This window comes from Lepidochelys kempii, chromosome 2 (genome assembly GCF_965140265.1).
Source record: "Lepidochelys kempii isolate rLepKem1 chromosome 2, rLepKem1.hap2, whole genome shotgun sequence".
NCBI lineage: Eukaryota > Metazoa > Chordata > Testudines > Cheloniidae > Lepidochelys > Lepidochelys kempii.
In genome coordinates, this window is record NC_133257.1 from 7210126 (window position 1) to 7237697 (window position 27572).

The 27572-nt window shown below is 45.5% G+C and overlaps 1 protein-coding gene across 12 annotated transcripts in view; it reads left to right on the plus strand.

Moving 5' to 3' along the window:
• TSNARE1 (t-SNARE domain containing 1) overlaps nucleotides 1-27572 on the plus strand; it is a 695747-nt gene that overhangs the window by 160003 nt on the left and 508172 nt on the right. For 9 of the 12 annotated variants that reach the window (XM_073329996.1, XM_073329995.1, XM_073329991.1 and 6 more), the window contains one exon: nucleotides 18253-18374. In XM_073329996.1, coding sequence (XP_073186097.1) covers nucleotides 18290-18374 — 85 coding nt within the window. In that variant the 5' untranslated portion in view covers nucleotides 18253-18289. Of the gene's footprint in view, nucleotides 1-8762; nucleotides 8877-18252; nucleotides 18375-27572 lie in introns of all 12 variants that reach the window. The other 3 variants (XM_073329989.1, XM_073329992.1, XM_073329988.1) reach the window with 2 other exon arrangements.

Here is a 27572-nt window from a genome sequence, read left to right on the forward strand (position 1 = left end):
CCCGGGAACCTATCCTTGCAACAAGGCCCGTTGCCAACTGTGCCCACATATCTATTCAGGGGACACTGTCACAGGGCCTAATAACATCAGCCACACTATCAGAGGCTCGTTCACCTGCATATCTCCCAATGTGATATATGCCATCATGTGCCAGCAATGCCCCTCTGCCATGTACATTGGTCAAACTGGACAGTCTCTACATAAAAAAATAAATGGACACAAATCAGATGTCAAGAATTATAACATTCATAAATGAGTCGGAGAACACTTCAATCTCTCTGGTCACTCGGTTTCTGATCTCAAAGTGTCTATCCTTCAACAAAAAAACTTCGAAAACAGACTCCAATGAGAGACTGCTGAATTGGAATTAATTTGCAAATTGGATACAATTAACTTCGGTTTGAATAGAGACTGGGAACAGTTGATTCATTATAAAAAGTAACCTATTTCCCCTTGTTTATTCCTTTCTCCCTCCCCCCCTCCCCCCGCTGTTCCTCAGACGTTCTCGTTAAACCCTGGATTTGTGCTGGAAATGGCCCACCTTGATTATCATACACATTGTAAGGAGAGTGATCACTTTACATAAGCTATTACCAGCAGGAGAGTGGAGTGGGGGGAGAGAAAACCTTTTGTAGTGATAAACACTCATTTTTTCATGGTCTGTGTATATAAAAACATCTTCTGTATTTTCCACAGTATGCATCCGATGAAGTGAGCTGTAGCTCACGAAAGCTCATGCTCAAATAAATTGGTTAGTCTCTAAGGTGCCACAAGTCCTCCTGTTCTTTTTGCGAATACAGACTAACACGGCTGTTACTCTGAAAGCTGCTCAAACAGTTTCACTTTTGTTTCTATTGCCTGTCCCTCCCTTCTCACATTTATCTCCAGACTTCTTCTCCTCGTCCAGATCTATTCCGCCCCCCAAAATCTTCTATTCATTGAACTTGTTGAAACTTTGCACTTTTAGAGAGAGGTAAGGGATTGACTCTGTGTACCTAAATTTGCAGAGGGACAATAGGGTTGAGGTCTGTTATTTCTCACCCATATTTATTTATTTAAAACATTTTTGCTGTTAACAAGCATTTTATCTCTGGAGACACAAATCCACAGTTTGAGAACTGCAAAACTAAGCACCTCTGATGGTACCTTCTAGACTGAGCACTGAGTCCCATTGGGTAGATAGAAAGATTAACCTAAATCTGTACAGAAGCCCCTGGACCATCATAAGATTGGGTCCCTAATCCATGAACTATTGGAACTCATTTACAAAACTTTTCTGAAACGTTTAGATGAATATATTGTCTCATCCTATAGAATTAGAATTTATAATCCCTATTCCATGATGAGATATCTTTGACCTATAATGTATCTTAAATAAAACTCTTTTAGATAGGTTTTTTCCTCAAAAAGCATTTTATAAAAAAAATCTGATTTCAATTAAAAAAAAATCAGATTTTTTTAAAAACATCATTTATTTTTATCCACCCTGATCTTTTCCCCTTAGACCAGGGGTTCTCAACCTCTTTCTTTCTGAGCCCCCTCCCCCCCAATGCTATAAAAACTCCACGGCCCACCTATGCTACAACAACTGTTTTTCTGCATATAAAAGCCAGGGCTGGCGTTAGGGGGTAACAAGCAGGGCAGTGGCCCTGGGTCCAACGCCACAGGGGGCTCCACAAAGCTAAGTTGCTTAGGCTTTGGCTTTAGCCTCAGGTTGTGGGGTTCGGGGCTCCGGGCTTCAGCCCCATGCGGTGGAGCTTCGACTTTCTGCCCTGGGCCCCAGCAAGTTTAATGCCAGCCCTGCTTGGCACACCCCCTGAAACCTGCTAGTGACCTCCCTCCTACCCCCCCCCCCCGGGGGCCCCCGGACCCTTGGTTGAGAACCACTGCCTCAGACCATGTATCTTCTCTTTAATTCCCCCACGTTATCCTCTCCGGTTATCCTGCTTTCCTGACCACTCCCTTTAAACTGGTGATCTTCCTCTTTCCCATTGCCTGCGAGAGTACCCCCCCAGGACTCGCTGCTAGACTCTTTCCCCAGTCACATGTATTGTAGCAGCACCTACAAACCCCAACCAAGATTAGGGCACCGCTGTGCTGGGCGCCAAATATACACATAGGAAGAGACAGTCCTTGTCCTGAAGAGCCCTAAAGAGACGAGACAGGCAAAAGTGTGGGAGGAAAAATGGAGGCACAGAGAGTGGAAGTGCCAAGGTCTCCCAGCAGTTCAATGGCAGGGCCATGCCGAGGACTCAGAATTTGCTACCCAGCCATGCTGCCTTTTGTTGCGGCTGACTCAGAAAGCTGGCAGTCCAGGAATGTCGGAGTGAAACTCACCATGTCTCCTTCCCATGGCCTAATTCTCAGAGATGCTGAGCACCTCCAATTCCAGCTGAAGTCAGGGAGAGCCATTAACACTCAGCTCTTCTGGAATTCAAGTCTTCAGTCTCCAGAGCCATCCAATCCCTGCTTCCTTTCTTCTTTTTCCCCACACCCACCTCCCCATCCAAACCCTTTAAACAAACAAGGAAAAGAGGTGAGGGGTCGGGGGGGGGGGGGAGGAGTGATTGCAAGAGATATTCATAACCAGGTATTGTGATCTGAATTTTAAAATCAGCTTAGCGGGAGTGTGAAGAAAAGTTGCAAGTTTTGTTGTTGTTGTTTTTTTTTTTTGAGGGGGGGGATCATTTCCCACTTATATCCCTTTTAATATCTTTCCATTTTACTTTCCTTCCCTTCCCCCCCTTGCTTTAGTTATTTTCCCAATTTACTAATAATGAGGAACTGGCTATTTGACAATGGGTATTTGGACTGAGGCCTTGTCTTCACTGGGGGAAAAAAAAAAGCATGTGTGTTACTTGGAGGTAGCATCTTGAGATGAAGTCCTACTTGAGACAAGGCATGGGTAGTTGTAACTTCAATGTAGCTAGGCAAGGTGGTCAACCCTATACCCATTCTATCCCCCACTTGGGGTTGACTTCAACCAGCTACATCAAGATAAATTTAAAACTGCCAGGCATTGTCTCCACTAGGATTTTACATCAAGGTAGCTAACTTTTTTTTTTTTTTTTGCAGTGAAAACAAACTGAATTGATGTTTGGGAGCTGATTGGTAGCGTCTCTTTTGTCCTACATTTCTTCCATTTCCTTTGTGGAGTCTGAGATTTTAGTGACTTTTTTTGTAAAGCACTTATTGGTCAAGTCTTGGTGTTTTATCTCTTTTGTGACTCAGACCCATTGGTGCGGTGTTAGTTTTTCCCTCCATATTAATGCATTGCTTCCCTTGACGCTATCAGGTGCTGTCTGGGCATATCAGGGGGAGAATAAATCCCTAAGCATGCAGCTAACAAACCTGAAGTAGAACCTCGGGTAGCCAGCTGAGATGAGGCTTTTCATCTTCTCCAGTTTATAATTGACAACCTGTTCCTTTTCTGTAACTCTTGGCATGACTGGCAGGTACGGTTTGCTCAGTATAGTGTTAGCGTGTATGTTTGTTTTGAAGAATGGAATCTGTCTCTTTGAAGTGAGCTGTAGCTCACGAAAGCTTATGCTCAAATAAATTTGTTAGTTCCTAAGGTGCCACAAGTACTCCTTTTCTTTTTGCAAATACAGACTAACACAGCTGCTACTCTGAAACCTGTCTCTTTGAGTCTGTCTGTGTGATCTTGGGCTTCTTTTGGACACACACAACCAAATAAATAAATTAATTAAATAAATTGCACTCATCATAAGTTGTTTTAAACTAGTGGCTGACTGATAAGGAGTTTGCCTCTTTACGCTACCTTGTTTTGTCAGCAGTCTTTCCTGTGTCCCTCATAAACTTTTTGATGAAAGAGACTTTGAGATAGAAACTCCTTTGACAGCAAAGCACTTATAAGGAGAAGATCAATCCAGTCATCTAGACCCTCTCTTCCTCCTTCCCTGATTGATGTGGGATTGTTCTCTACAATGTATTAGAATATTATCCGGAGCTTAGTTGAATTTATTATTGAGTAACTCAGGTGCTGGGTTCTTTCATCAATTCTCTTGGGCGAATATTTCACATTCTAAAAGATTCTGCTATCTCACTCAAATTCACATTTACTTTCTACACATTACATTTTCGTGGATCATCCTCGCAATTCCTCTCCCTCCTGCATCTTCATACCTTTTCAAATAACTGCCGAGAGTTATCATATCCAAATTATTTGAGTTTTGGCCAGACTATACTGCACATATTTCTTTCAATCCTTCCTGATAAATGGATGGGTGTCTTAAAAAAAAAAAAAGGTTTAGATCATTTTTTCCTTCTAGTTTGCAAAACTGTTTGGTTTCTTGCCTGTGGACATTTTGTGTTACCATAATTTCAAATACCTGCTTGCATGATTGACAGGGAGCATCAGTGCTTGCTTTTGCCACTTGTTGGTCACAAAAATATTTTTAAAAAATGTGCCACTTTTATGAAAAAAATGTTTTTGTATTAATCAGTAGCATTTGAAACAAAGGCAGTCCAAGCCCTGCATTATCTCATGATGGCAGGAGAAGAACTTCCAGTTCTAATACAGCCGCTGTGAAATGAGGTGGGGATCTTACTAGGGTTCGTAGGGTAACTTTGAAAAAGGTTTGGGACTCCTGGTGAATAATCAGCTGTCATGAGCCCCCAGTGTGATGCTGCGGCCAAAAGGGCTAATGTGATCCTGGGATGCATAAAGAGGGGAATCTCAAGGAGGAGTAGAGAGGTTATTTTACCTCTGTAAGCTCTCTGGGGCAGGGACTGCTATTTCTTGTGTTTATACAGGGCCTAGCCTAGCACAGTGGGTTGATCTGGTTGAAGCATCCAGGCATTGACACTCTTAATGTTCTATAAAGGTCAGAACTTGAACTGGGGGAGGGAGGATGTCATGTATTGTACAGTCCTGTGTGCCTTTGAGAACCGAGAGCATTGGAAAATCCTATTACTCTGCTTTGTTACATTATTTCAGCAATGGTATATTTTTCTTTATTCGAAGTACAAGCACTTTACTTCACACCAGTCTCTACTGTGATTGGGGCCGTGAGGAAATGGGGGAAAGGATTTGAAAAATCACTTCTTACCACTCATTCATTTAAAAACTGGCCAGGCCACCGCCCACTAGGGAATGCACTACGTAAAGAACGCTCCTTTGGCTGAGGGAGGGGAAAAAACGTTGCTCGGTGTTTTTATTCCCCTTCTTCCACTCTCTCTGATCAGCACTTGTCTACACTGACAATGCGTCGACCTAAGTATGTCAGCCTAACCACTGGTTTCAGAGTAACAGCCGTGTTAGTCTGTATTCGCAAAAAGAAAAGGAGTACTTGTGGCACCTTAGAGACTAACCAATTTATTTGAGCATAAGCTTTCGTGAGCTACAGCTCACTTCATCGGATGCATACTGTGGAAAGTGTAGAAGATCTTTTTATATACACACAAAGCATGAAAAAATACCTCCTCCCACCCCACTATGCCTAACCTCTATGCCTCTTGCAGTGGAAGTTTTATTAAGCTGGCGTAGTGGGTGACTTACAGCCGTATGAGTGACATTTTAGTGTAGACATTTACAGAGTTAGCTTGACGTAAACTACCTTGTGTTGACCTAACTCTGTAGTGTAGACCAGGCCTTAGAGAAATCCAGATTAGGGTTGCCAGGTGTCCAGTTTTCAACCGGAATGCCTGGTCAAAAAGGGACCCTGGTGGCTCTGGTCAGCACCGCTGACTGGGTCATTAAAAATCCAGTGGCGGGGCTGGCAGGCTCCCTACCTTGCTCTGCACGGCTCCCCGAAAGCGGTGACATGTCCCTCAGCTCCTAGGCGGAGGCATGGCCAAGGAACCATGGCCAAAGGGAGCTGCAGGGGCGGCACCTGCAGGCGGAGGCAGCCTGCAGAGATGCCTGGTCATGCCTGGGACATGTCACAGCTTCTGGGGAGCCCTCCGAGGTAAGCGCCGCCTGGAGTCCTCACCTGCTTCCACATCCCAATCCCCTACTCCAGCCCTGAGCCCCCTCCCACACCCTAACTCCCTTCCAGAGCCCTCACCCCCTCTTGCACCCCAACTCCCTGCCCCAGCCCTGAGTCCCTTCCGCACCCTGAACCTCTCATTTCTGTTGCCACCCAGGAGCCTGCAACCCTAGCCCAGAGTCTGTACCCCCTCCCACACCCCAATTCCCTGCCTCAGCCGAGAGCCTCCTCTCACACTTCAAACCTCTTGGCTCCACCCCCCAGCCTGGAGCCCCCTCCTGCACCCCAAACCCTTCATCTCTGGTCCCCCTAAAACCCGCACCCCAACCCCCTGCCCGGTGAAAATGAGCAAGTGGGTGAAGGTGGAGGAGAGTGAGCGACAGAGGGAAGGGGAATAGAGTGAGCGGGGGCGGAGCCTTGGAGAAGAAGCAGGGCAGGGGCGGGACAAGGGTGTTTGGTTTTGTGTGATTAGAAAGTTGGCCACCCTAATCCAGATTGAAAAGATATACGTGGGGAGAGAAGTGATCAGAGCAATTATTCACTGGTTGAAGAGGTCTCTTCTTTTCCTCCCTTTATTGTCCATCATAATGAATTTGCTTTTCCCTACTAGTTAAGATCTTCTCTGAGATATGGTAGTGTTAGATTGACTCCTTTTAATGATCTCCAATTAATTAATTAACTCCTTTTACTTATTATATTCTATTTAGAGGGACCTTTCAGATCCTTTGCATTTCATAAAGGATGTTGTTGTTTTTGAATCCTGACTGAACTGCATGCTTTTAAAAATTTGTTTCTGTCTCTGTCATCCTTTGCGCTAATTTACACTCCAGTCAGTCTGGGGCACGTGGTGGTGGGAGGAATAGTTCAGGGAACATTAAAGCATGTTAAAAACCATGAAAACATAAGAAAGAAAATGGTGGCACGGGGTGTGTGTGTGTTAAAAAAACAGTTTTGTGAGTGTCATAATGCACAGACCTCTAGGGGTCTGAATTAATCAGAAGGTTTAAATTAGGAATGGATTTGGCTTTAGGAGCCAGGTTGTCATCTTGTTTTCTGATCTCTGTTCCGCTGCTGACTCACTACGTAGCCTTGGTCAAGCCACTTCACCTTGTCTGTAAAATGGGGCTAATATTTTATTCTTTACTTCACAGGTGGGTTCCGTTTCAATGCCCAACCAGGGACTTGGGTGCGGCTGGGCTGCTAGGCTCGATCCATGGCTTTAAAACGTCAATGTGTTATGTACCATGGTGGGATGCGTTCTCAGTGACCGGCTCTCTGTCCGTTAATTTAGAGACGTAAATAAGAAAATCTGTACTTGTGATCTGAGGTTCCAATAAAAGGTCTCTGCTGGGTGAATTAAAGAATGGCTGTAGGAGCACATCTGGCAGAGAGAAGGGAGAAATGCTGGAATAGACCTGATTCTGTCCAGAAGAGGGTGGTATTGAGCACAAGCTCACCCTCGTCTTCTCTTTCCTCTTCCCAAGGAAGGGTTTGTACATAAGATCAGTGGCTGTAAGCATTAGCTGGATGCCGTCTTTCTGACATGTTGTGTGGAGATCTGTCAGTAAATGTTGCTACTTTATCATTCTGACAGGTCTTTGAATGTGTGTGCGTTTTTGGCATCCAGGCAAGGGAATAAGAAGTCAGACTCACAAAAATTAGGGATAAAAATGGTCTCTGTCACTTGTTTGCCTGCAGAAAGTTCTTTGGTGCCTTTGTCTTGACCAGCATTAAACGACTCCAGTGACGACACTTGCATCTGGGAGGGGGAAGACTATGTCACAGTCTAAATGATTTCACCCTTAGGGAATCTTACCTGTTCATCTCTATCTTTTCTTTGCTCAGTTTCACCCTCCTTGAACCATATTTAGCCACTCTTCTCGCTCCTCCTTCCATTAGTTGTTAGATAATAATAACCATTCTGTTATCCTTCACGGCCTCCAAAACGTTTTACAAGCACAAACTAATTCACAGCTAGGGTCAGTGAGTGGCATTATCGCCTTATTCTCAGTAGGGAATCTGAAGGGAAAAGGTTAAGGGAGTTGTTCTTGGCTTCACTGTAAATCGTTGCTGGAGCACTTCAGAATTCTCGTGTCCACATTGCCATGTTTTTCTGTTGGACCAGGCTACTACTACGTTAGCCATCTCCAAGAAGCGTTTCTAGAGAGGCTGCCCATGAGTATCCCTGTTGGTACAGACCAGTGCTTGAAGAGCTTCTCAGAAACCTTGCACTTGCAATTACAGGGTCTTCCTGTGAGCAGTAGGAATGGGGGGTTTAGAGAACAGTATGTTTAGTGGTGGGAGCAGAACATCTAGATGTAGTAATCCATGATTCTGTCATTTTAAACAGACTGTCTGCCAGGTGCCTCCTTCCCACAAAGTGGGATTCCCAAATTTAACTGTGGTCCTAGCATCTGTGTGCCTGTCTCTGCAATATCTTCCTTACTGGCTCCTTTATCCTGTTGATATCCGATGCCAATGCACACACAGTGATTGTATCTATTAATTTGAACAAGTGTAACACCCCTGTCTCTGTTTATGTCTGCATATGGATCATCCAAAGTTAATAGCTTTGCTCCGGCTACACAGGAGAAAATTACAGAGCCTGATTCCCAACCCCTTCTTCCCTCCTTCCTGTTCGTGTACAGCAGCTTTGCATTAATATTCATAATCCATAACCAGCGAAAAGGAAGATGAAGCCTGGATTCCTGAACTGACTTGAAATTTAATTTTGCTGTTCACTGAAATATGTAATACTTCTGTTTTTGCTTCGTGCATTGATAGATTAAGACTGTTCTACTGTTCATGCAGGGTTCACAAAAAACAGACAGCATGGCATGAAATGGCAAAGAGAAGACGGCACTACAAAAACCCAACTGATTCACCCAGGCGACGGCTCAGTGCAGCAATGGTGGGAACATTTTGGTAATAAAGTATCTCTCTTCCTCTGCCATTTTCTCCTTAGAGTAAGAGAAGGGGTGTTTGCCCATTAGCTAGGCTTCAGTTAAAACAGAATGTCACACCATGGCCAAGTGAACTGATAATGCCTTTCATGAGCAGATATCAAAATTGTTTTATTACCATTATCTAAGCCTCACGGCCCTTGCAGCCTTGTTGGTTGGTGTGGCCTAGAAGAGAAGCAATGGAAACCAGTGTTTAGATGCTGGTGGTTTCAGACTCCAGAAGCATTTTCAGTATGTTGCAGAAAAGGTGATGGATTACTCCTTTATTCCCCGAGATCTACTCCTCCTCCCTTCCTGTTGGGCCATACTATTGAGCTGGCCACCAAAGTATCTGAAAAACCTAACTGCTCCTATGAGGAAAAAAATCTTGTTCCCAGGAATAGACCTTATAACCTCTGTATCCCACCTGCTTATTGTGTCATGATGCTATCCCTGGGAACCCAGCTTCTCCATTGCACCTAGTCCGTGAAACTTTTGTGATGTCACTGATGGAGGACGTCTTCTGGTCACCACACATGGCTACTCTTGCTTCTCTGGAGTTGAATTAGTCAGCAGTGGGGTCTGCAAGCCAGTGATAGCCAAGCTAAGCAAAATACATTCAGTGCACGGAGTCCTTGCAGTCATCAAAGGCGTGGTCTACCCTGTATATCTCAGTACTCCACAGCGACTTCAGTACCTACCCCATTAGCCTCTCCACCTGAGCCGAACTACCCTGCTCCTGAGAAGCATGTGCAATGGTAGCCACAATGAGCAGATCAAAGGCTGCCAATTACTTTGGAGGACTTAATTCCTGGAAGAGATGTTTCCATGTTTGGAAAAAACGAAGGATGTAATGTCCCGAAAGGAGCCTCGCCATGTTTCTGACGAGGTCTTTGGAACAACAAAAGAAGCTGCTTCCCTCAGAGAATCTATGCTGGGTTTTACTTTGAGCCCAGTGCATGCTGATTTAGGATTTCGGGTATCTGCACAGTGCTGACTAAACCCCCAGGCAAAGCAGCCATGATCAAGTGTCTGTGCTTTGAATCAAGGAGTTCCCAGTCACCTGGGACAGCCCATGGATCTTACCCTTCCCTCTAGAATCTCCTGAAGATCAAACTGTTTTGTATAGAGTTCTAGCTATAAAGAGTACACCCCAGTCTCTCTTCGGGTGTATTGTTCTAAGTTCTGGGGCAATTTGTGCTAGAGACTGTAGGCTCATTAGGGCTTGGTTACTTCAGCACATCTGGCTGCTTGGATAGCCATGCACAACTGTGCCAGAGGAAGAATTACGGATGTTGACAGCTGGTGGCCTTGGCAAGAGATTAGCCAAGGCCACTTGATCAGCCAGTGGAGACTTTGAGAGGAGAATTCCAGTCTATAACAAGGTTGAGGCACCTTGGTGGAACAGTGTTGATGGGGAGTCTTGCAGCATCTCTGTCTTTGCCATGGAGACATAGCACTACTTCCATCTCCAAGCACCTTTCACCAGCATTGAAATTAACTTGGAAACCAAAGTGGGGATGGGGGCGGAAATACACAGTCTTATCTGGCTACCTGCTCACTCTGTCCCAATACACTTGGGACACCAGCTCTGGATAACTGCACTGAGCAGTCACTTCCTGCAGGTAATTTTGAAGCTTTTAAACATATTGCTTCCTAAACTTGCCTTGTACTAAGCCACCAGAGAACAGAATGTTAATATTGCAAACACCACAAAAGAACTAAAAGCATAAATTAGCTCAAAGACACTTTTTTTTTAAAAGTAATCTCCTTACAGCTATTCTGATTGACCTCTGACACATTCGGTATGAAGCTCATCAAGAGTATAGGGATTCGTGCAAGTATACCAACTCAGTGTTAAACCCAGTGATTTTTAGAAATACTCCGACGATAGAGCTTGTTCAGAAGTTCAGGATCTCGGAGGAAAAAGAGTGGCATCTCTCCAGGTGATGTTCCAGAACGATATAGTTTTTTAAATAATTGAATAAATCCCTGAAAACAAAAGCCTGGAAAGTGACATGACTCCAGCATAATTGACAGATTGGAGCCTGGAGAGCAAACCATTTGGAAAGGACTTGGCATTAATATTAATATTATGCAAATATATGTGGTATATCTCACCAGTGATCTAAAAGCATTTCAGGGTTAGTAAGTTTAGCCTCACAGCATCCTTGCAAGGCAGGTCAGTGTAATTCTATCCATGTTACAGGTGAGAAAACAGATTTAGGTGTTAAGGTCAAGATTTTCAGAAAATGCTCAGCTATCCCCCTTTGAAAATGGTTTGTGGTCTGGAAAATAGGCCTTATAATGAGAACCTAAAGAGGATCAATCTATTTAGTTTATCCAAGAGGACGTTAAGAGACAGTGTGATCAGTCTGTCACCTACATAGGGGACATGTATCTTGGCTTTTCAATCTAGGAGGCAAAAGTATAGTAAAACCCAAAGGCTGGAAATGGAAGTTTGCACAGTTCAAACTGGTAGTAAGATGCAATGTTTTAACTGTGTGGAACAGCTCACCAAAGGATGTGGTTTATTCTTCTTCACTTGGAATCAAAATGGATGCCTTTCCAAAAGATATGCTCTAGTTCAACTAAAGGCTGTAGAGTCTGATGCAGGGATTAGAGCGTGAAATTCTCTGGCCTGTGTTATATAGGTACACTAGATGGTCCCAGTGGTTCCTTTTGGTTTAAAATCCTATGAAGAAGAGTGTCAAGTTGGTCAACCAAAAACGGAGGCAACCATTGTCACAAGTCACTTCTGAAAACCTTGGTGTAAGGGACTTGCCCATAGGTTTTACAGCAAGCCTTTAGCAGAGGTGGGAACAGAACTCCTAGGCTGTTGCTCTAATCACTGCACATATTCAAGGATTAAAATAATTCTAATCCTGAGGTGTGTTTGAGAAATAAAGAGGGACCTAGTTCTGGTACTTTTTGTTGTGGCCCTGCCGTTCCCCAGGGAGGAGAGATGCTAATGGAGGAACTCACGGCAATAAAGTGAATCCATAAATAGAGCTCGAGGTTCTTCATGGATGGGAAATTGGTAACTTACCCCAGAGGAACAGCCTGTGTAGATGGGTGAAGGTAACAGTATTGCTCATCCTAAGTTTCCAAAAATCATGAATCAGGATCCCCCAAATCCCAAAATTTTAAATAAGAAATTGTGATTATTTTCATTTGTCTTCTGGTTTTGAGCCGGTAGGATTCACATTTTCAAACTTTTCTCCACAACTGTGAGGGCTAAAAACGTATATTAAAAATAATAATAAAAAAAAAAACAAACAAACCTGAGATCCTGTCAGGATCACATGACTCAGGAGGCAGGAGCTTTAAGAAAAAGAGCAAATGTCACAAAACTCACTGAGGGTTCCCAAGACTGAGAGAACACCATAGTCTGGGATTAACATCACTCGATGGAGACACTTATGTGGGACTAGATTGAATGAAGCTGCTCTGGGAGCTGTAAATTCCACTTTCCTGTGCCTGCTAAGCCCCCTCTAGTAGACCTCTCTTGTGGGTCTCAGGCAGGGACTCTTGCTGCGCTGGGTAAGAGCTCTGGCAATTGGAGTGGCTAATGGTAAGTAAGATGCTCCATCAACATGTTCTAAGGCCACACCTCCTTTCTTGTTAGTGCCACCCACCATTTGGGCGGCAGTAGCCTCCTTTGATCACCCTCAAAGGGAACGTTGTGGCCCCTTTACACCAATTCAGCCCGCCTTGGTGGACTTTCCATCGCTGGAAACCGACCTTGTGTCTTTTGGTGGCCTCGCTTTGAAGTGAAGCTAGCTTTTGAGTGATATGCAGCGCAGAACAAGCTAACGCCCCGATCCTGGAATGGGATCTTTGCAGGCAGAGACTGGTTGTGTGCAGGCCCAGGAATCTGCCCACACAGATCTGATGGCAGGATCAGGCCCTAATAATTCAAGAACAAGCCAGAGTCCTCAGCTTTTGATTCCCCGTGATGCGAGCAGGGAAGCTGTAGCTTTTCTGGACTCCTCCTGTGCCCTTTTGTCTGCATCTCACCTGTCTAGATGATGACTCTGCCTGTCCCATCAGAGAGTGCTGGGCTGACCTAACCTAATGGGAAGATAATTTAGTATTTAGTCCGTGGTTTACAGCTCCCTTTTCATTAGCTGTATGTGAGTGAGTGGTTTGTCTGCCACACGTGGCCTGTGCACCAGGGGTGACTGCAGTCTCTCTCCTCTTTGACCCATTAGGCCCATATACAATCTCCGCTAACTCAAGATTTCCAGAGCTGTATCCACTCCCAAGCAGATGGTGTCTGTTGCTTCCCAGCCCCCAACACATCATCAGGGAAACTTTGGGTCTGGTCCATTAGGCAACACAGTCTCTCAGTTTGCATTAATAACGCAATTCAGAATAAAGTTGTGCTGTGTCTTGGAAGGATAAATAGCAGAGGAATTAGGAGGTGTAATTGGGTGTCTCATTCTCCACATCACCTGTTTCTTTACCCAGGGCCACACAATCGGGGGTGGGGATCGGATGGCAGAGCAAAGCGTTTAACACAAGTTCTCACTCCTAGACTGTGTCTCTGAAGATCAGAGCCCTCAGGCTTGGTCTCCTCTTGCTCCTCTCATGACTCCTTTTCCTCTAGAATTCCTGCCTCCCTTTCCTAATCACATTCCCAGCTGGAGGGCAGGGCGATCCTAGGACTTTGCTTCCGTTCAAAAGGGAGGAAGTGATGATCCAGTAGTTAGGCTATAGAGTTCAGGGCCAGAAGTCTGACTGCCTTTATATCACAGGCCGCCAACACCACTCAGCACCTGCTCCCTAAACCCAACAGCTATTACAGCTCACAGGAGACTAGACTGCTATATGCCACAGGGAGAGAACAGGAGGGACCGAGGTGCACCAATGCCCGAGGCCCCCTCAAAGTCAGGGAAATGATGAAGTGAGATATACCCAGATAATCCTGGTAAGCGATGCACACCCACATGCTGTGGAGGAAGCTGGACCCCTCCCCCCACTCCCGGTCACTGCTAATCTGACTTGGTGGGAAATTCCTTTCTGACCCCCCACACGGCGATCTATTAGACCCTGAGCATGTGAGCAAGAACCAGCCAGCCAAGCCCCTGAGAGAGAGAGAGAAAGCTCAGTGCCACCTGAAAGCACTGGCCCTCCCCATCCAATGTCCGATCTCCAGCCATGGCCGTCCCTGATCCTTCAGAGGAAGGAAACAAAAATACAAAACCAAACCAAAAACCCTCCCAGAAAACGTGCATGGGGAAGGAATAATCCCTTCCTGACCCCTGCCAGTGGTCAGCTGGAACCCTGGAGCATGAACTTTCGGAACATAAGACAGAAACCAGAGGGCTGCTGAGCCCTGCCCCCACCATCACAAGGAACCCTATCATACAGTCACACTCATCAGTTTCTCCATCTCGCTCTCAAAACTAATTAAGTTGTTTTCTCCCCCAGCTCCTTTTGGGAGGCTGTTCCAGAACCTCACCCCTCTGAGGGTTAGAAACCTTCTTCTAATTTCCAGCCTGAATTTGTTTGTGGCCAGTTTATCCCCATTTGTACTTGTGCCAGCATTGTCCTTCAGTTTAAATAGCTCTGCACTCTCCCTGGTGCTTACCCCCCGATGTATTTATAGAGGGCAGCCAGATCTGCTCTCGGCCTTCTTTCTGCCTGGCTAAGCAAGTCGAGCTCTTCCAGTCTCCTCTCATAGGACAGGTCCTCCGTTCCCCGACCATCCTCAGAGCTCGTCTCGCCCCCTGTTCCAGTTTGAGTTCATCTTTCTTGACCAGAATTGCACACAGTATTCCAGGTGAGGTCTCACCAGAGCCTTGTGCAATGGCATTAATACTCTGTCTCTGTCCCTGCTGGAAATGCATCTCCTGATACATCCTAGAATCACATTTGCTTTTTCACAATCGTATCACATTGCTGGCTCATAGTCATCCTCTGACTGAGCCTCACATCCAAGTCTCCATCCTTCTCTTCGCTTCTAAGTGATGAACCCCCAGCTTGTAGCAAAAATTCTTAATATTAGACCCTAAGTGCATGACCTTACTTTGTACTATTTCTGTCACTAGCCTGGGACTCAGAAGACCTGAGTTCAGTTACCTGCTCTGCCACAGACTTCCCGTGTGATTTTGGGCCAATCACTTCGTCTTTCTGTGCCTCCGTTCCCCCCATCTGTACAATGGGGATAACAATCCTTCCCTGGCTCACAGAGGAGTTGGGAGGATAAGTAGATTAAAGATCATGAGGAGCTCAGATACTGCAGTAATGGGGGTTGTAAGTAAAGCTACATTTTAGCAGAGGTATTTTTATTGAAAGTCACAGACGGGATGCAGGAAATAAACAAATCATGGAAATGTACACAGGACTGGCATTAGGGGGTAGCAATCAGGGCGATTGCCTGGGGACCCCCGCCACAGGGGGCCCTGTGAAGCTAAGTTATAGGTGGCGGGGCTGAATTAGTGAAATTTTGAGGAAGTCACAGAAGTCTCGTAAAATCACAGAATCTGTGACTGATTTTAGCCTTAGTTATAAGTAAGGCTACGAGTCTGTCACAGATTCTGTGGCTTTACTGGACCTCTGTGACTTCTTCAGCTTCAGCGCACCGTAGCAGCGGGGCTGGAGCAGGCTATCTGCCCCCCGCCCAGGAGCAGTGGCCTGGGGCTGACAGTCAGCCCCATCTCCCGAAGCAGTGACCCAGGGCCAGCAGTCAGCCCCTGGGGCTGGAGCATCGACCACCACCACTGGAGTAGTGGCCTGGGGCCAGGTCAGCCCCCAGAGCCAGTGGTTAGCTCCTGCTGCCGGAGCATTGGCCCAGCGCCGGTGGTCCCAGCGGTCAGCCCCCATCGCCAGAGCAGGGGCCAGTGGTCAGCCCCCAGGCTGGTCAGCAGCTGCCCAGAGCCAGCAGTCAGCCCCTGCTGCAGGAGCAGCAGTCCTAGGCTGCCGGAGCAGAGGCTGCCACTGCTGGGTTGCCCCCAGTGGCCGCCAGAGCAGCGAAGTAGCATCCAGGGCTGGAGCAGTGGCCGGTGGGGGTCCCACTTTTAGGTGTCCCCCCCCCGTGTCTTTAGTAAAAGTCGTGGACAGATCGTGAGGTTCCGTGATTTTTTTTTTTTTTATTGCCCATGACTTGTCTGCGACTTTTACTAAAAATACCCATGACAAAATCTTGGTTGTAAGTATCTAGATAGAAGTGTTGTCTTGTGAGTCCTAGCTCCGGTTCCCAGCTCTGTCACTGTGTGCTGCAGTTTTACTCAGCTGAAAACGTACCTACTTCATGGGGATGTTGAGGCCTAATTAATGTTTGTACCGTGTATTGAGATCCTCAGCTGAATGACACTAGAGCGGTGTGAGGAACTGTATTTATTGTTCTCTATTAGTTATGCTTTTTGTATTGGTTCGTGCCTTTTGATTCCTGTACTCAGTTTCTTTTTCACTGTAGCTTCTCTTGTCTGGCTTCTCGGAGCTGAATCTCCCTCTAGGGCTATTCCAGCTTCGCTCCTGGGGGCCAAGTGTACGGGAGGCTGGTTCTGCCGCAAGGCCTAGGAATCTCGTGGCACATCCCCTCTGTGCAGAAATGCCGCTCAGCTGGTGGATGAGATCTGCAGCTTGACAGGGAACTGGAGTGCAAATGGGAGTCGATTAGCTCTTAGCTTTTTTTTTTTTTTTCTTGAGGCAGAGATAAATTGCCCTGCTCTCCGTTTGTGTGGCATTTGCTCCAGTCGGAAAAGGGCAGTAAGTGGCTCCCCTGGGATGTCACAGATTCCATTGCCCATACTAACGGCAGCAGTAATTTTGCCTGGTGTCGTGTAGCTTCAAAATAAAAATGTGCAGCAGCTGCCTGTGGCCAAAGTCCAAGTGGAGGTGTGGGGTCCGGAGACTCTGGTCTTCCTGCAGGATGATTGAAATGAAGTGCTGCAGTGCAGACCGCTGAGCCGATTCACTGCAACAGAGACTTCGCCTGTCGCTGCAGGCTTTGGTAGCTGGTACCATGAATAAATTGAAATGAATAAATCCCTAATTCATACAGAAACTGCTCTTTCGTACCTTCGATACACCTAGGCTAGATCATTCATAGGTAACTCCAGACTTGTATTTTCAAGCTCTTTCCAAAACGGGGCACATGCGTTATCCCCATTGTATGCACAGGCAAACTGAGGCACCAAGCAGGTGTCTTTCTTTCCTGAGGTCACACATCGAGGCTCTGGGAATAGAACCCCGGGTCTGCTGACTCCCCACCTCCTGCCTTAGCTGCTGGGACCATGCTGCTTGTGTATGTACGTGGGGGGTGTCTGGGTGTTTATTATACCCTTCACCCCAACATGCAGACACAGCTGATCAGCTCCCAGTTCCTGCCATCTCCCATGCTGCAGGCACCATTTCCAGTGAAGGGATCTCCACTGAGCAAGGACAGAAAAATCATTGTTGTATGGTCCTCCTCACGCTCTCAGCAGGGAATCTACTGTCACATCCATCAGCCCCATCTGCAGCCAGAGAGCTTCTCCATCCACTGCCCTTCTTCCTGGCCTCACCACCACAAGCAAGGAGAAGGGGCTGCCGTTTCCATTTCTGCTCCCTGGGAGTCGGGGAGCCAGCACCACTTGTCATGCTGCTTCTTCCCCTGTTTGCCACTTCTGCCACTTCCTGGCTACCTACCAACCCTGCCTCAGCACGTTGGTCCTTATTTCTTTGGGCCATCAGGTCCCCAGGGCCTCCAGGGTGAGTCATGTTTGGCCCTTCAAGTCCTGGGATCCCCTTGAAATAATCTAAGGCTTCTGGGGCAGTGGTTGCTGCATTTTGCAGAGGCAAGGAGGAGGTGGAGGAGGAGATTTAGGCTTGCAGCTGCCAGAAGTGTATTGAATTCAGTCCATTGCTGCTTGATGCAGCATCTTTTTACAGGCAAGGAGGAATAACTCTGGCTGCAGTTTTTGTACTGGAGGCCCAGGAGATTATGATATGGCCATAAACTGTCTGTCTAGAGCTCGTCAAGCCTGCAGTATGACAGATAGACTCCTGTCCAGCTCTGTAGCGAAAATGCTGCAGAAGGCAATGGCTGCCTTCCTTTGCTAACACTACCCTGCACTTGCCTTCCGCCTGAGGATCTCAAAGCACTGTGCACACGGTAATGAATGAAGTCTCCCAACCCCCGAGGTGTTACGCTCATTTAAGGCACAGAAAGGGGAGCTGATTTACCTGAAGTCACACAGCAGGTCATTGGAAAGGCTAGGGACGTAACTAAGGAGACATGAGACCCCTCCCCTCTCACTACTGGTGGACAAGGTTACTAGGAAAGCTCTGGGCTTTGTTTCCTTTGCAGGATCTTTTAGGCAATGCTTGTGGACTTTAGCCAACTGTTCTTTCTTTGTGTCCTTTTTCAGCCTTAAGAGAAAATCTCCATTCACCGCTGTGTAGAAAATGTCTTATGGTTCCATTGATGGGAGCGGATTCGGAAGCCGGAACCCCTTTGGAGGTCCATCGAGACAAGGATATCAACCCCTAGGTAAAGTATTGATTGCGTGCTGTACTTTACCCTACCTGACTACGCTGGGGAAGGCAGTTTTAATTGCTAATGTATAACAAGGCTGATGTACCTCAGTAGACAAATGCTACACTATATGATAGATCATTTTGCGTGGTGATTAGGTACAAGGAAGTCAAGTTAAAGATCTCCTCCAGCCCCTCTTTTCTGACTTCAGTACTGAGAGCTAGACAGAAGATGTGAGTTGCTTTTCAATTGCTCTCACAACACATCATAAAATATCAAGACACGTCATGCAATAAGTCATAGGAATGTAGCATTGCCTAGGCAAATTATATTGTTGGTCCCTCTAGACTAGTGGTTCTCAAACTTTTGTACTGGTGATGCCTTTCACACAGCAAGCCTCTGAGTGCGACCCCCCCCTTATAAATTAAAAACACTTTTAAAAATATATTTAACACCATTATAAATGCTGGAGGCAAAGCAGGGTTTGGGGTGGAGGCTGACAGTTCATGACCCCGCATGTAATAACCTTGGGAACCCCTGAGGGATCCCGACTCCCAGTTTGAGAACCCCTGCTGTAGACCCTGCAGTAGCCAGTACCTGATGCTTCAGAAGAAAACATACATCACCACTGCGCACCTAGTTACTGTACAGTGCTATGTAGTGTGTGATTGTTCCCTGAGCAGCATGCTGCCCTTTCAAAGCACATGATTTAATCACCATTGTTCAATCTTTTAGGGCTATCTTGTGCAATCCTTATGTTGAGGATCAGTTGTGCAAATAGTCCCGCTGACTTCAGTGAGGCTGTTTGCATGAGTAAGTAGTGACCAACAAGAGTAAGGGCTTGTCTGCATTGCTGGGTAACACGTGCTACTGGGGTGTGATTTCCAAAGCGCACGAATGTGTTGCACATTAATTGACCCGTTCAGACCTTGCTGGTGCACTAAAGGTTCCTTGGTGCGCTGAAAACGATAGATTAATAGAGCTGAAGGCCAGAAGGACCAGCAGATCATCTAGTCTCACCTCCTGTCTCTCCCAGGCCACCAGCACCCGCACACTAAACCTAACAATTGAAATTAGACCAAAGTATTACAGCCCACAGGAGACAAGACTATTATGTGCCACAGGCAGAGCTAGGAAGGAGGGAGGTGCACCAATGCTTGAGGCCCCTGCAGTGGCAGCATAATGATTAAGTGAGATATATCCAGATAATCTTGGCAAGAGACCCGCACCCACGTGCTGCAGAGGAAGATGAAAAACCCACAAGGTCACTGTCAATCTGACCCAGGGGGGCATTTATTTCTCTGTTCCACATATGGTAGACCCCGAGCATATGAGGAAGAACCAGTCAGCCAAGCACCTGCGAGAGAGAGTGAATGCTCAATGTCACCTCACAGTCCTGGCCCACGCTGTCCTGGGTCCCATCTTTCGCCATCTGCATCCCTGATGCTTCAACGAAAGGGGACCAAAAACTCGCCTAGAATGCACTGCGGGAGAGGAGGGGAGAAATCTCTTTCTGACCCTTGCAGGTTGACCATGGGAATCCTTGAAGCACGAGCTTTTAGTAATATAAGACGGAAAGAGGAAGTGATCCCCACCCAGGGCAGTGTGCTGAGCTCTGTCTCTGATCATCACAAGCAGTCGTGAATTTGGCCAGCTCTCTCTGATTAAGTTGTTTGGACTCATGGCTCCTATTGGGAAGCGGTTCTAGAACCTCACCTCTATGATAAAAACCTTCTTCTAATTTCCAGCCTGAATTTATTTATGGCAGTTTATACCCATTTACGCTTGTGTAAGCATTGTCCTTCAGTTTAAATAGTTCTTCACTCTCCCTGGTGTTTACCCCCTTGATGTATTTATGGAGAACAAACATATCACCTCTCAGCCTTCTTTCTGCTAGGCTAAACAAACCTAGCGTTTCCAGTCTCCTCTTGTAGAATAGGCCCTCCAGTCCCCTGATCATTCTAGTAGCATTTCTCATTACCTGTTCCAGTTTGAATTCATCCATCTTGAACATTAACATAATGCTGTTCCAAGTACAGTGCAGCACCTTAGTGTGCTTTAGAAATCACACCACGGTTGCGCATGTTCCTATACGGTGTAAACAAGCCCTTAAGGATTGCACCGCTGGGCTCTTAATTTGCACCGCTACTGATGTTGACAATGCTCTCAATCTTATTTAGCTCCAGTGACAATATTTAATTCAGTAATATCTTGCAACAGTGAGTTCCCCAGGTTGGCTTGTGGTCTAGGTGAAGATATATTTTTGTGATTCTGCAGTTCCAGCTTTGCAATATCATTGGCTGTCTGCCTTGTTCTAATATAATAGGATGTGTGAGGAATGCTGGGGGCTGCTCAGTTTTCACGATATCCTCAGTTTTGGGGCGTGATCGAATTACTGTGTTGCATATTATGATGCTTGCTTTTGCATGTTGCATGGTGGCTCATTCTGCTGGGTTTGATTCCAGCAGAATGTATCAGTCATTGAACTAGTGCATATAACATGAGTAGCATGGGTGAGAATTTAGTGTACGACGTTGTTTACCATATATGTTCAGCTGGGGTCTTTTGCTTGCAGCGTTTTTAGAGGCATTTGTGGGGACTGGAGATAGAGCATTTCACGGGCAGACATAGGGTTCTGTTCCTGTCTTCTAGGTGTATTTACAATGGGAGTGATTGGAATGATGTGCAGAGGGAAGCTGGGCATGATGTGTCCACCGTGGGTAGTTTACCTCACAGGGATGCTGCATCTAATCTGTGCAGCGTGCTATTACATTACAGCAGTGGGCACAGAGAGTCACTCGGTAAATACATGCAAACCCAGAAATAACATTTAGCAAATGGCTGCACTTTTCTTTTTTAACCAAAGCTCAGAAATAATCTCCCTGGCCTCCCACCCCCTTCTTTCCCGAGAGGCTTTGGAAATGGTAAAGTAAAAAGAGGCAAAGCATCCAGATGTCAACCTGTATGTTTTAAATGGTCTCTAATGCACAGTGTGAGGCTGCACTTTATAAACGCAAACTCATTATACAACTGTCATGACACAAAGGGGAGCTAATGACTGCAACCTCATGCTTTAGCTTTCTGAAAGAATTTGCTCTTGTGTCTGCCCTCCTCTGAGGCAGACAGTTATAGGAAATGTGTATCCCTATCGGGTATTATGGGGAAAAGGGGGTGGCAGACTTTTCTGCTCAGATACCACGGTAATGAGTGAGCTATGGAAACCTGGAGAGAGCCGTGGGCAGGAGCATGGGGGTGTATAGCATTACTGATGGCAAGGCTGCTTTCTCTCCACTCACAATGATGGGGAGCTGATTCCTTGGTGCATTCCCATGTGTGTGGAGGGGGGTATCCTAGTGTATAGTCCACCTGGTGGTCCTAGAGCAACATGGAGAGACTGTGATGCAAGGGAAGATTCACACCTCTAGAGGAGCTGCGATAGGCTAGGCAAAGAGGAGGGAGGAGGGCCCTGCCTATCCCAAGCCTATCCTAATCTCAGTGCACACGCCCCCTAGGTAATTTTGCTGTCACTGTGCATCTTCAGCGCCATTGAAGGGCTGACGTTTGCCATCTTAGCAGGAGACCAAACTACTTTGTATACATTGCTATACAGTGGGTGGAAACACTCAGATGTTCCAGGAAGGGGGCTCAAAAACGGACCTAGACAGGTGCTTTTTGGAGTTTCAAAGTCTACATATTTTATTCTAGGGATTACATCCGTTTAAAAAATCATCCATTTTAAACCAGCAAATTATCTTCCCTCTGTCACTAATTATATATAGGTGATCAAAGCAGAAGGAGTTTTATAAACCCCATTTGCTTGTCACAGTTTGTGCTGGTTGATTTCGTGTGAAATCCACCCCTGTGCAGAGAGCCTGGGTGAAGCCTATGCACCATGGTAGAGGCTCTGTGCTAGCACTTTGCAAATGGGCTGAAAATGTTCCACGAGGAACGTTTCCTTGTGTCCAGTCAGGTGTTCCCACGAGAAGGGAAATAAAAAGTGGAAATGTTTTCTGGGTTTTGGTTTTCTTATGAGTTTTGGCTTTTTTTTTTTTTTTTAAACAGAATTTTAAGTACTGAGCCAAATTCAAGTTTTTAGTTTTAAGCAAATGCTCCTGGAAGGATTAACTCTCTGGAAGTGAAGCAGAATGGGGTATTCTGGGAAGCCAAAGAACAGTGACCGCAGAAGCCCAGAACGCAGGGCTAGGTTAGTGTTGAGTCTTTGTAAGATGTTATCTGGTCCACAAAACTTTGACATGGAGTCCATCCTTCCCCACTCTGAACTCTAGGGTACAGATGTGGGAACCCGCATGAAAGACCCCCTAAGCTTATTCTTACCAGCTTAGGTTAAAAACTTGCTCAAGGTGCCAACTTTGCCTTGTCCTTGGACCCTATGCTGCCACCACCAAGCGTGTTAAACAAAGACCAGGGAAAGAGACCTCTTGGAGACGTCTTTCCCCAAAATATCCCCGCAAGCCCTACACACCCCCTTTCCTGGAGAGGCTTGATAATAATCCTCACCAATTCGTACAGGTGAACACAGCCCCAAACCCTTGGATCTTAAGAATAATGAAAAATCCATCAGGTTCTTAAAAGAAGAATTTTAATTAAAGAAAAGGTAAAAGAATCAGCGCTGTAAAATCAGGATGGAAAATACTTTATAGGGAATTCAGATTCAAAACACAGAGGATCCCCCTCTGGGCAAAACCTTAAAGATACAGAAAACAGGAATAAACCTCCCTCTTAACACAGGGAAAATTCACATAAAACAAAAGATAAACTAATCCGCCTTGCCTGGCTTACCTATACTGGTTGCAATATTGGAGACTTGGATTAGGATGGGTTGGAGAAGATGGATTTCTGTCTGGCATCACTCAGTCCCAAGAGAGAACAAACAAGTAAACAAAGAGCACAAACAAAAGCCTTCCCCCCCCCCCAGCACCCCCCAAGATTTGAAAGTATCTTGTTCCCTTATTGGTCCTTTGGGTCAGGTGCCAGCCAAGTTACCTGAGCTTTTTAACCCTTTACAGGTAACAGGATGTTGTCTCTGGCTAGGAGGGATTTTATAGCACTATATACAGAAAGGTGGTTACCCTTCCCTTTATATTTATGACAATCCCTCCTGCTCTTCTCAGGCTGTGTTCAAGTACAGATCGAAGAAGACAGGTAGGTTTATTTTTCAGGCAAGTGGAAGTGAATCTTTGAGTTGCTCAGTAGTGTGCGTACTTGCTTGGCTTTTGAAAATCAAGGGATTGCCTGTCTCTCTGGCTTGCTGATTCCTTCTTCTCTCCCGGGCCCTGTCGCGTGTTCAGTGCTTTAGGTGCTTTCTAAAATTTTAGAATGGAAGCAGGAAGAGCCTTGGTCTCATTTGCTAAGCAAAAACCTCTGAGTCAGGAGCCCTGGGTTCTGTTGCTGCCTTTGTTTCCTCATCTGTATAAGAGGATATCATCAGCCTATCTGACAGGGATGTTGACTTGGTTTGGTCATGTCTGTTGAGCAGTTTGCCCTCTTACTGTGCCTTCTATGTGAGAATTCCAAACGATTATTCTTTGTACTACAATAAGTATTAATAATTACTTTGCGACTCTCCTGGTTTTTGGCTGTCCCCCAAGGGAGTGTGTGTTGGGGGGGGGGGGGCAGAAAGCGGTATAAATAGAAATTAATAAGATGAAACTGGGGGCCCTGTTGCTCGGGGACATCTGGACGAGGGCTGGCCGGACCACTAGAACATACAGCAGGGAGCAGTTCTGTACTAGCTGTGGAGTGGGTGGGTTGGCCTGGAGAACCTTTTTGTCTTTCTTGCATCTTATCTCTGTGCTTCAGTGTCATTTGAGCCTCTGCTGTGTTCTTTGCCCTTTAATCCTGATAGAGCGAGTGACACCTGCGGGCTGTCTTTCGTTGTAGGAGTCCTAAATATTATTGTTAATTAAATGTCAAGGGAGGCTGATTTGGAAACCCGTATTCTGCCTCCACTCTCCCCTGAGACGGATTAATGAGTTAATGAGAAAACTTTCTCAGTGTAGAAACCCCATGGTGAGGTCAGAATAAAGGGGTATGCCTCCTTTCGTCTCCAACATATATCTGTTTGCCGAGTGCATATAATCCTTGATGGATATATGTGTGTTCTTGAAAACAATGTTCTTTACTTTATGTTTACCAAATCAGTGCCAGCACCCCCTTTTTCAGTAACAACCCTACAAAAACAAACCAAGGTGTGTAGCCTGGTAGTTGTTAGGGGGCTTTTCCATTACCCCCTCCTCTGGTTTTTGTCATGGAGACAGAAAGCAGAAGACTGGAAATCCGAAGTGGAGGCAATGCAATATTTATTGGGGTTAGTTTTAAGCAAGCATATCCATAGCTCTGATACCACAGAGCCTTGTTTCCCAGTGTCCTGTCCGCCCCCCTCCTTAGCAGGCATAAATATACCTGCAATGCACACCCTCGTTCCCATCTCTTACAATTTATGGTCATGTTTTGTTTTGGAGGGTCCTGAGTCTGGGTTCTTCATCTCACCTCTTTTGTATTCCATGGGAGGGGTAAGGAGTGAGGTTGTATTTTGGTCAGGGACAGGCATTTCTTTGGCCTTAGTGTTTCTTACACCTCCCCCCAACCCCGTTGCCCTTCCTGACTGTTGCTTGACCTTGCCTTGAGATAGGAGTTGAGGCAGTCTTCAAGTGTACGCTTGTATATGATACTCCCACCATAACCAGCAACACTTTAGCTGTTCTTACGTGTTCCCATTATACTAACAAACCCATCTGACTAGACAGAAGCAACATACACAGTGTCTTTGTTCACACATATTAGTAAGAATATAAAAGTATCAAAACTCAAGTGAGCAAACAAGACCCAAAAGTCTATCTCGGGCAAATATACAGGCCTGAATTCTACATTATCACTAACACTTCTAATGTGCAAACAACAAAACAGAACCATGAATTGCGAGACCCTGTTTTTATGAGCCCGACTATGCAATAACAAACCAGAGTGGTGCAGTGCTCTTGGGTAGCCCTACCATAACAAACTGATGTGCCTGGCATGTTAATCATATGCCAACAAGCTATTGTGTCCAGCCCAGAGCTGTGGATGATGAGACCCTATAACAAGATCGTATGTATGCACCATGAAGGAAGAAGAGCATTCGGGAAGAAATGCTCATCTTTCAAGAGTTTATTTTGGAGATCAAAGAAAGGAGCAACCAAAAAAAAAAAAAAGAGCTTTAAAAAAAAGTGTTGAAGATACTTTGAAAAAGTTCCTTGCCCAGATGTATTTCCAGTGCATCTTGGCTCCTTTTCCTCTGAGCTAGTTACTCATGTACTCATCTAGCAAGAGAAGATAAATTATTTGGAAGGGAGGAAAAAGCCTTCCCAAGCTGACATGGTGACAAATGGAATTGTAACTATTAGAATATTCGCAAAAAGAACACAAAAAAAATGTTTCAGAGGAGCAGCCCTGTCCGTCTGTATTTGCAAAAGGAAAAGGAGGACTTGTGGCACCTTAGAGACTAACAGCAAGAATGTTGTTGCTCATGGAAGAAATCTGATAACAGGGTCTTGGATTGCACAGTCTTTGCCCTTTTCTAGCCAATCTATTTAGAAAGATGTATGGATTCCTTTTGCTATAATTTTGGAATGGATCTTGGACCCAAATTTATGGAGGTTTTGGGGCCCAAAAATACCTTTGTTGAACGGAAAAAAGGCAAAATAAAAATGTTCAGATTATGCAGAGCATTTTTCATTTATGACATATAGCACCTGTTATCTGGAAGGATCCCAGCATGCTTTACAAAGTACACACAACACACAATATTACTGAAATGCAGCCACTTCTGGGGTGGAGGATGGCACCAAACTGAGGCAGAGCATGCTGAGCAATAATGACATATCTTTGGCTAATACGCTGGGACAAATTCCTGCTCTCTTATAAACTGCCACCTGGTGCCCACACAGAACAGACAGGGTCCTTATTTCTAAGGTCTCATCCCAAAGACTCGGATGAAACTGAATTTCCAAAAGTGCACTTTTCTGTATGTCCAACTTTCAGTTGTGCGTCAGAGGTTGCACACAAAAGTCAAAGTTGGTGTGGATGTGCAAGACAGGATCATGGAAGAATTCACCAGTGAAGATTCACTGTTAAAATGTGCAGAACTCAGCTTCTCTGCCTGGAAAGGGTGAAAGACTGAAATGATCCTGGCGGGATAGGAATTTTTTTCATATAGGAGGTGTCTCATCTGTCTGCAGTACACTTAAAAGAAATGAAACACTGTTATAGTGAAGTTGAAATAAAGCCCGGAATCGTTAATGTGACAGTATGCAAATTACAGCCCTGCTATAGTGAACTCATTCTTCCGGGGTTGCTGTTCTATGGGGGGAAATGAACAGAGATCCACTGCCTATAAAAATGCATAGAGATCAAAATAATGCAAATGGCATAAGTTAAAATGCCACAGGCCAAGTAATTCTTAAAGGTGCTTCTCTGTTCTTCACTTACCTTACTGTGCCGTGGTAATTTTAAGGTGGGATAGGGTGAGCGAGAGTCATTTTACATTGCAATAGTGAGGTGTAGTGGAGAGGGCAAAGGAGACTTTTGGATTAGTGGTTAATTCTCAGGAATTGAATACTGTGTCACAAAGCAGATAGGTAATGGCCTCTCACCTGTATAATTCTAGTGCAGCCATGTCTGGAGTTTATGTTCGCTTCTGGGCACCCATGTTACTGCAAAGTTCAGAGAAAAGTAGTAAATAAACTTTAGTGAGATGGAAAATGAGCTTCTCTTTCCTTTCAAGTGCTCACTTACGTATAATGTAAAATCCTAACTACATAGGTGGCTTCACTCATGTACTATTATTTATTATTATCCAACTACCTAGGAGTTCTAGTCATGGACTAGGATCCTGTTGGCCTAGGTGCTGTACAAGCACTGAACAAACAGAGGTCCCTGCTCCACAGAGTTTACAATCCAAGTATAAGACGACACAATAGGTGCATATAGGCAGACAGGAGCGCGAGGGAACGAGACTACATTTATCAGCTTGATAGGCACACCAGCAGCCTAATTGTTGTCACGTTTTTTGTAGGTATCACGGCAAGCAAGAGTTTAAGGCAGATTTTGAAGGAGGAAAATGAGTTAGTTTTATAGGTGTTTACAGGGAACTTCTCCTAAGCAAGTTAAAATGTGCGTCTTCTAATGCAGACTCTTTACTGCATAGTAACACAT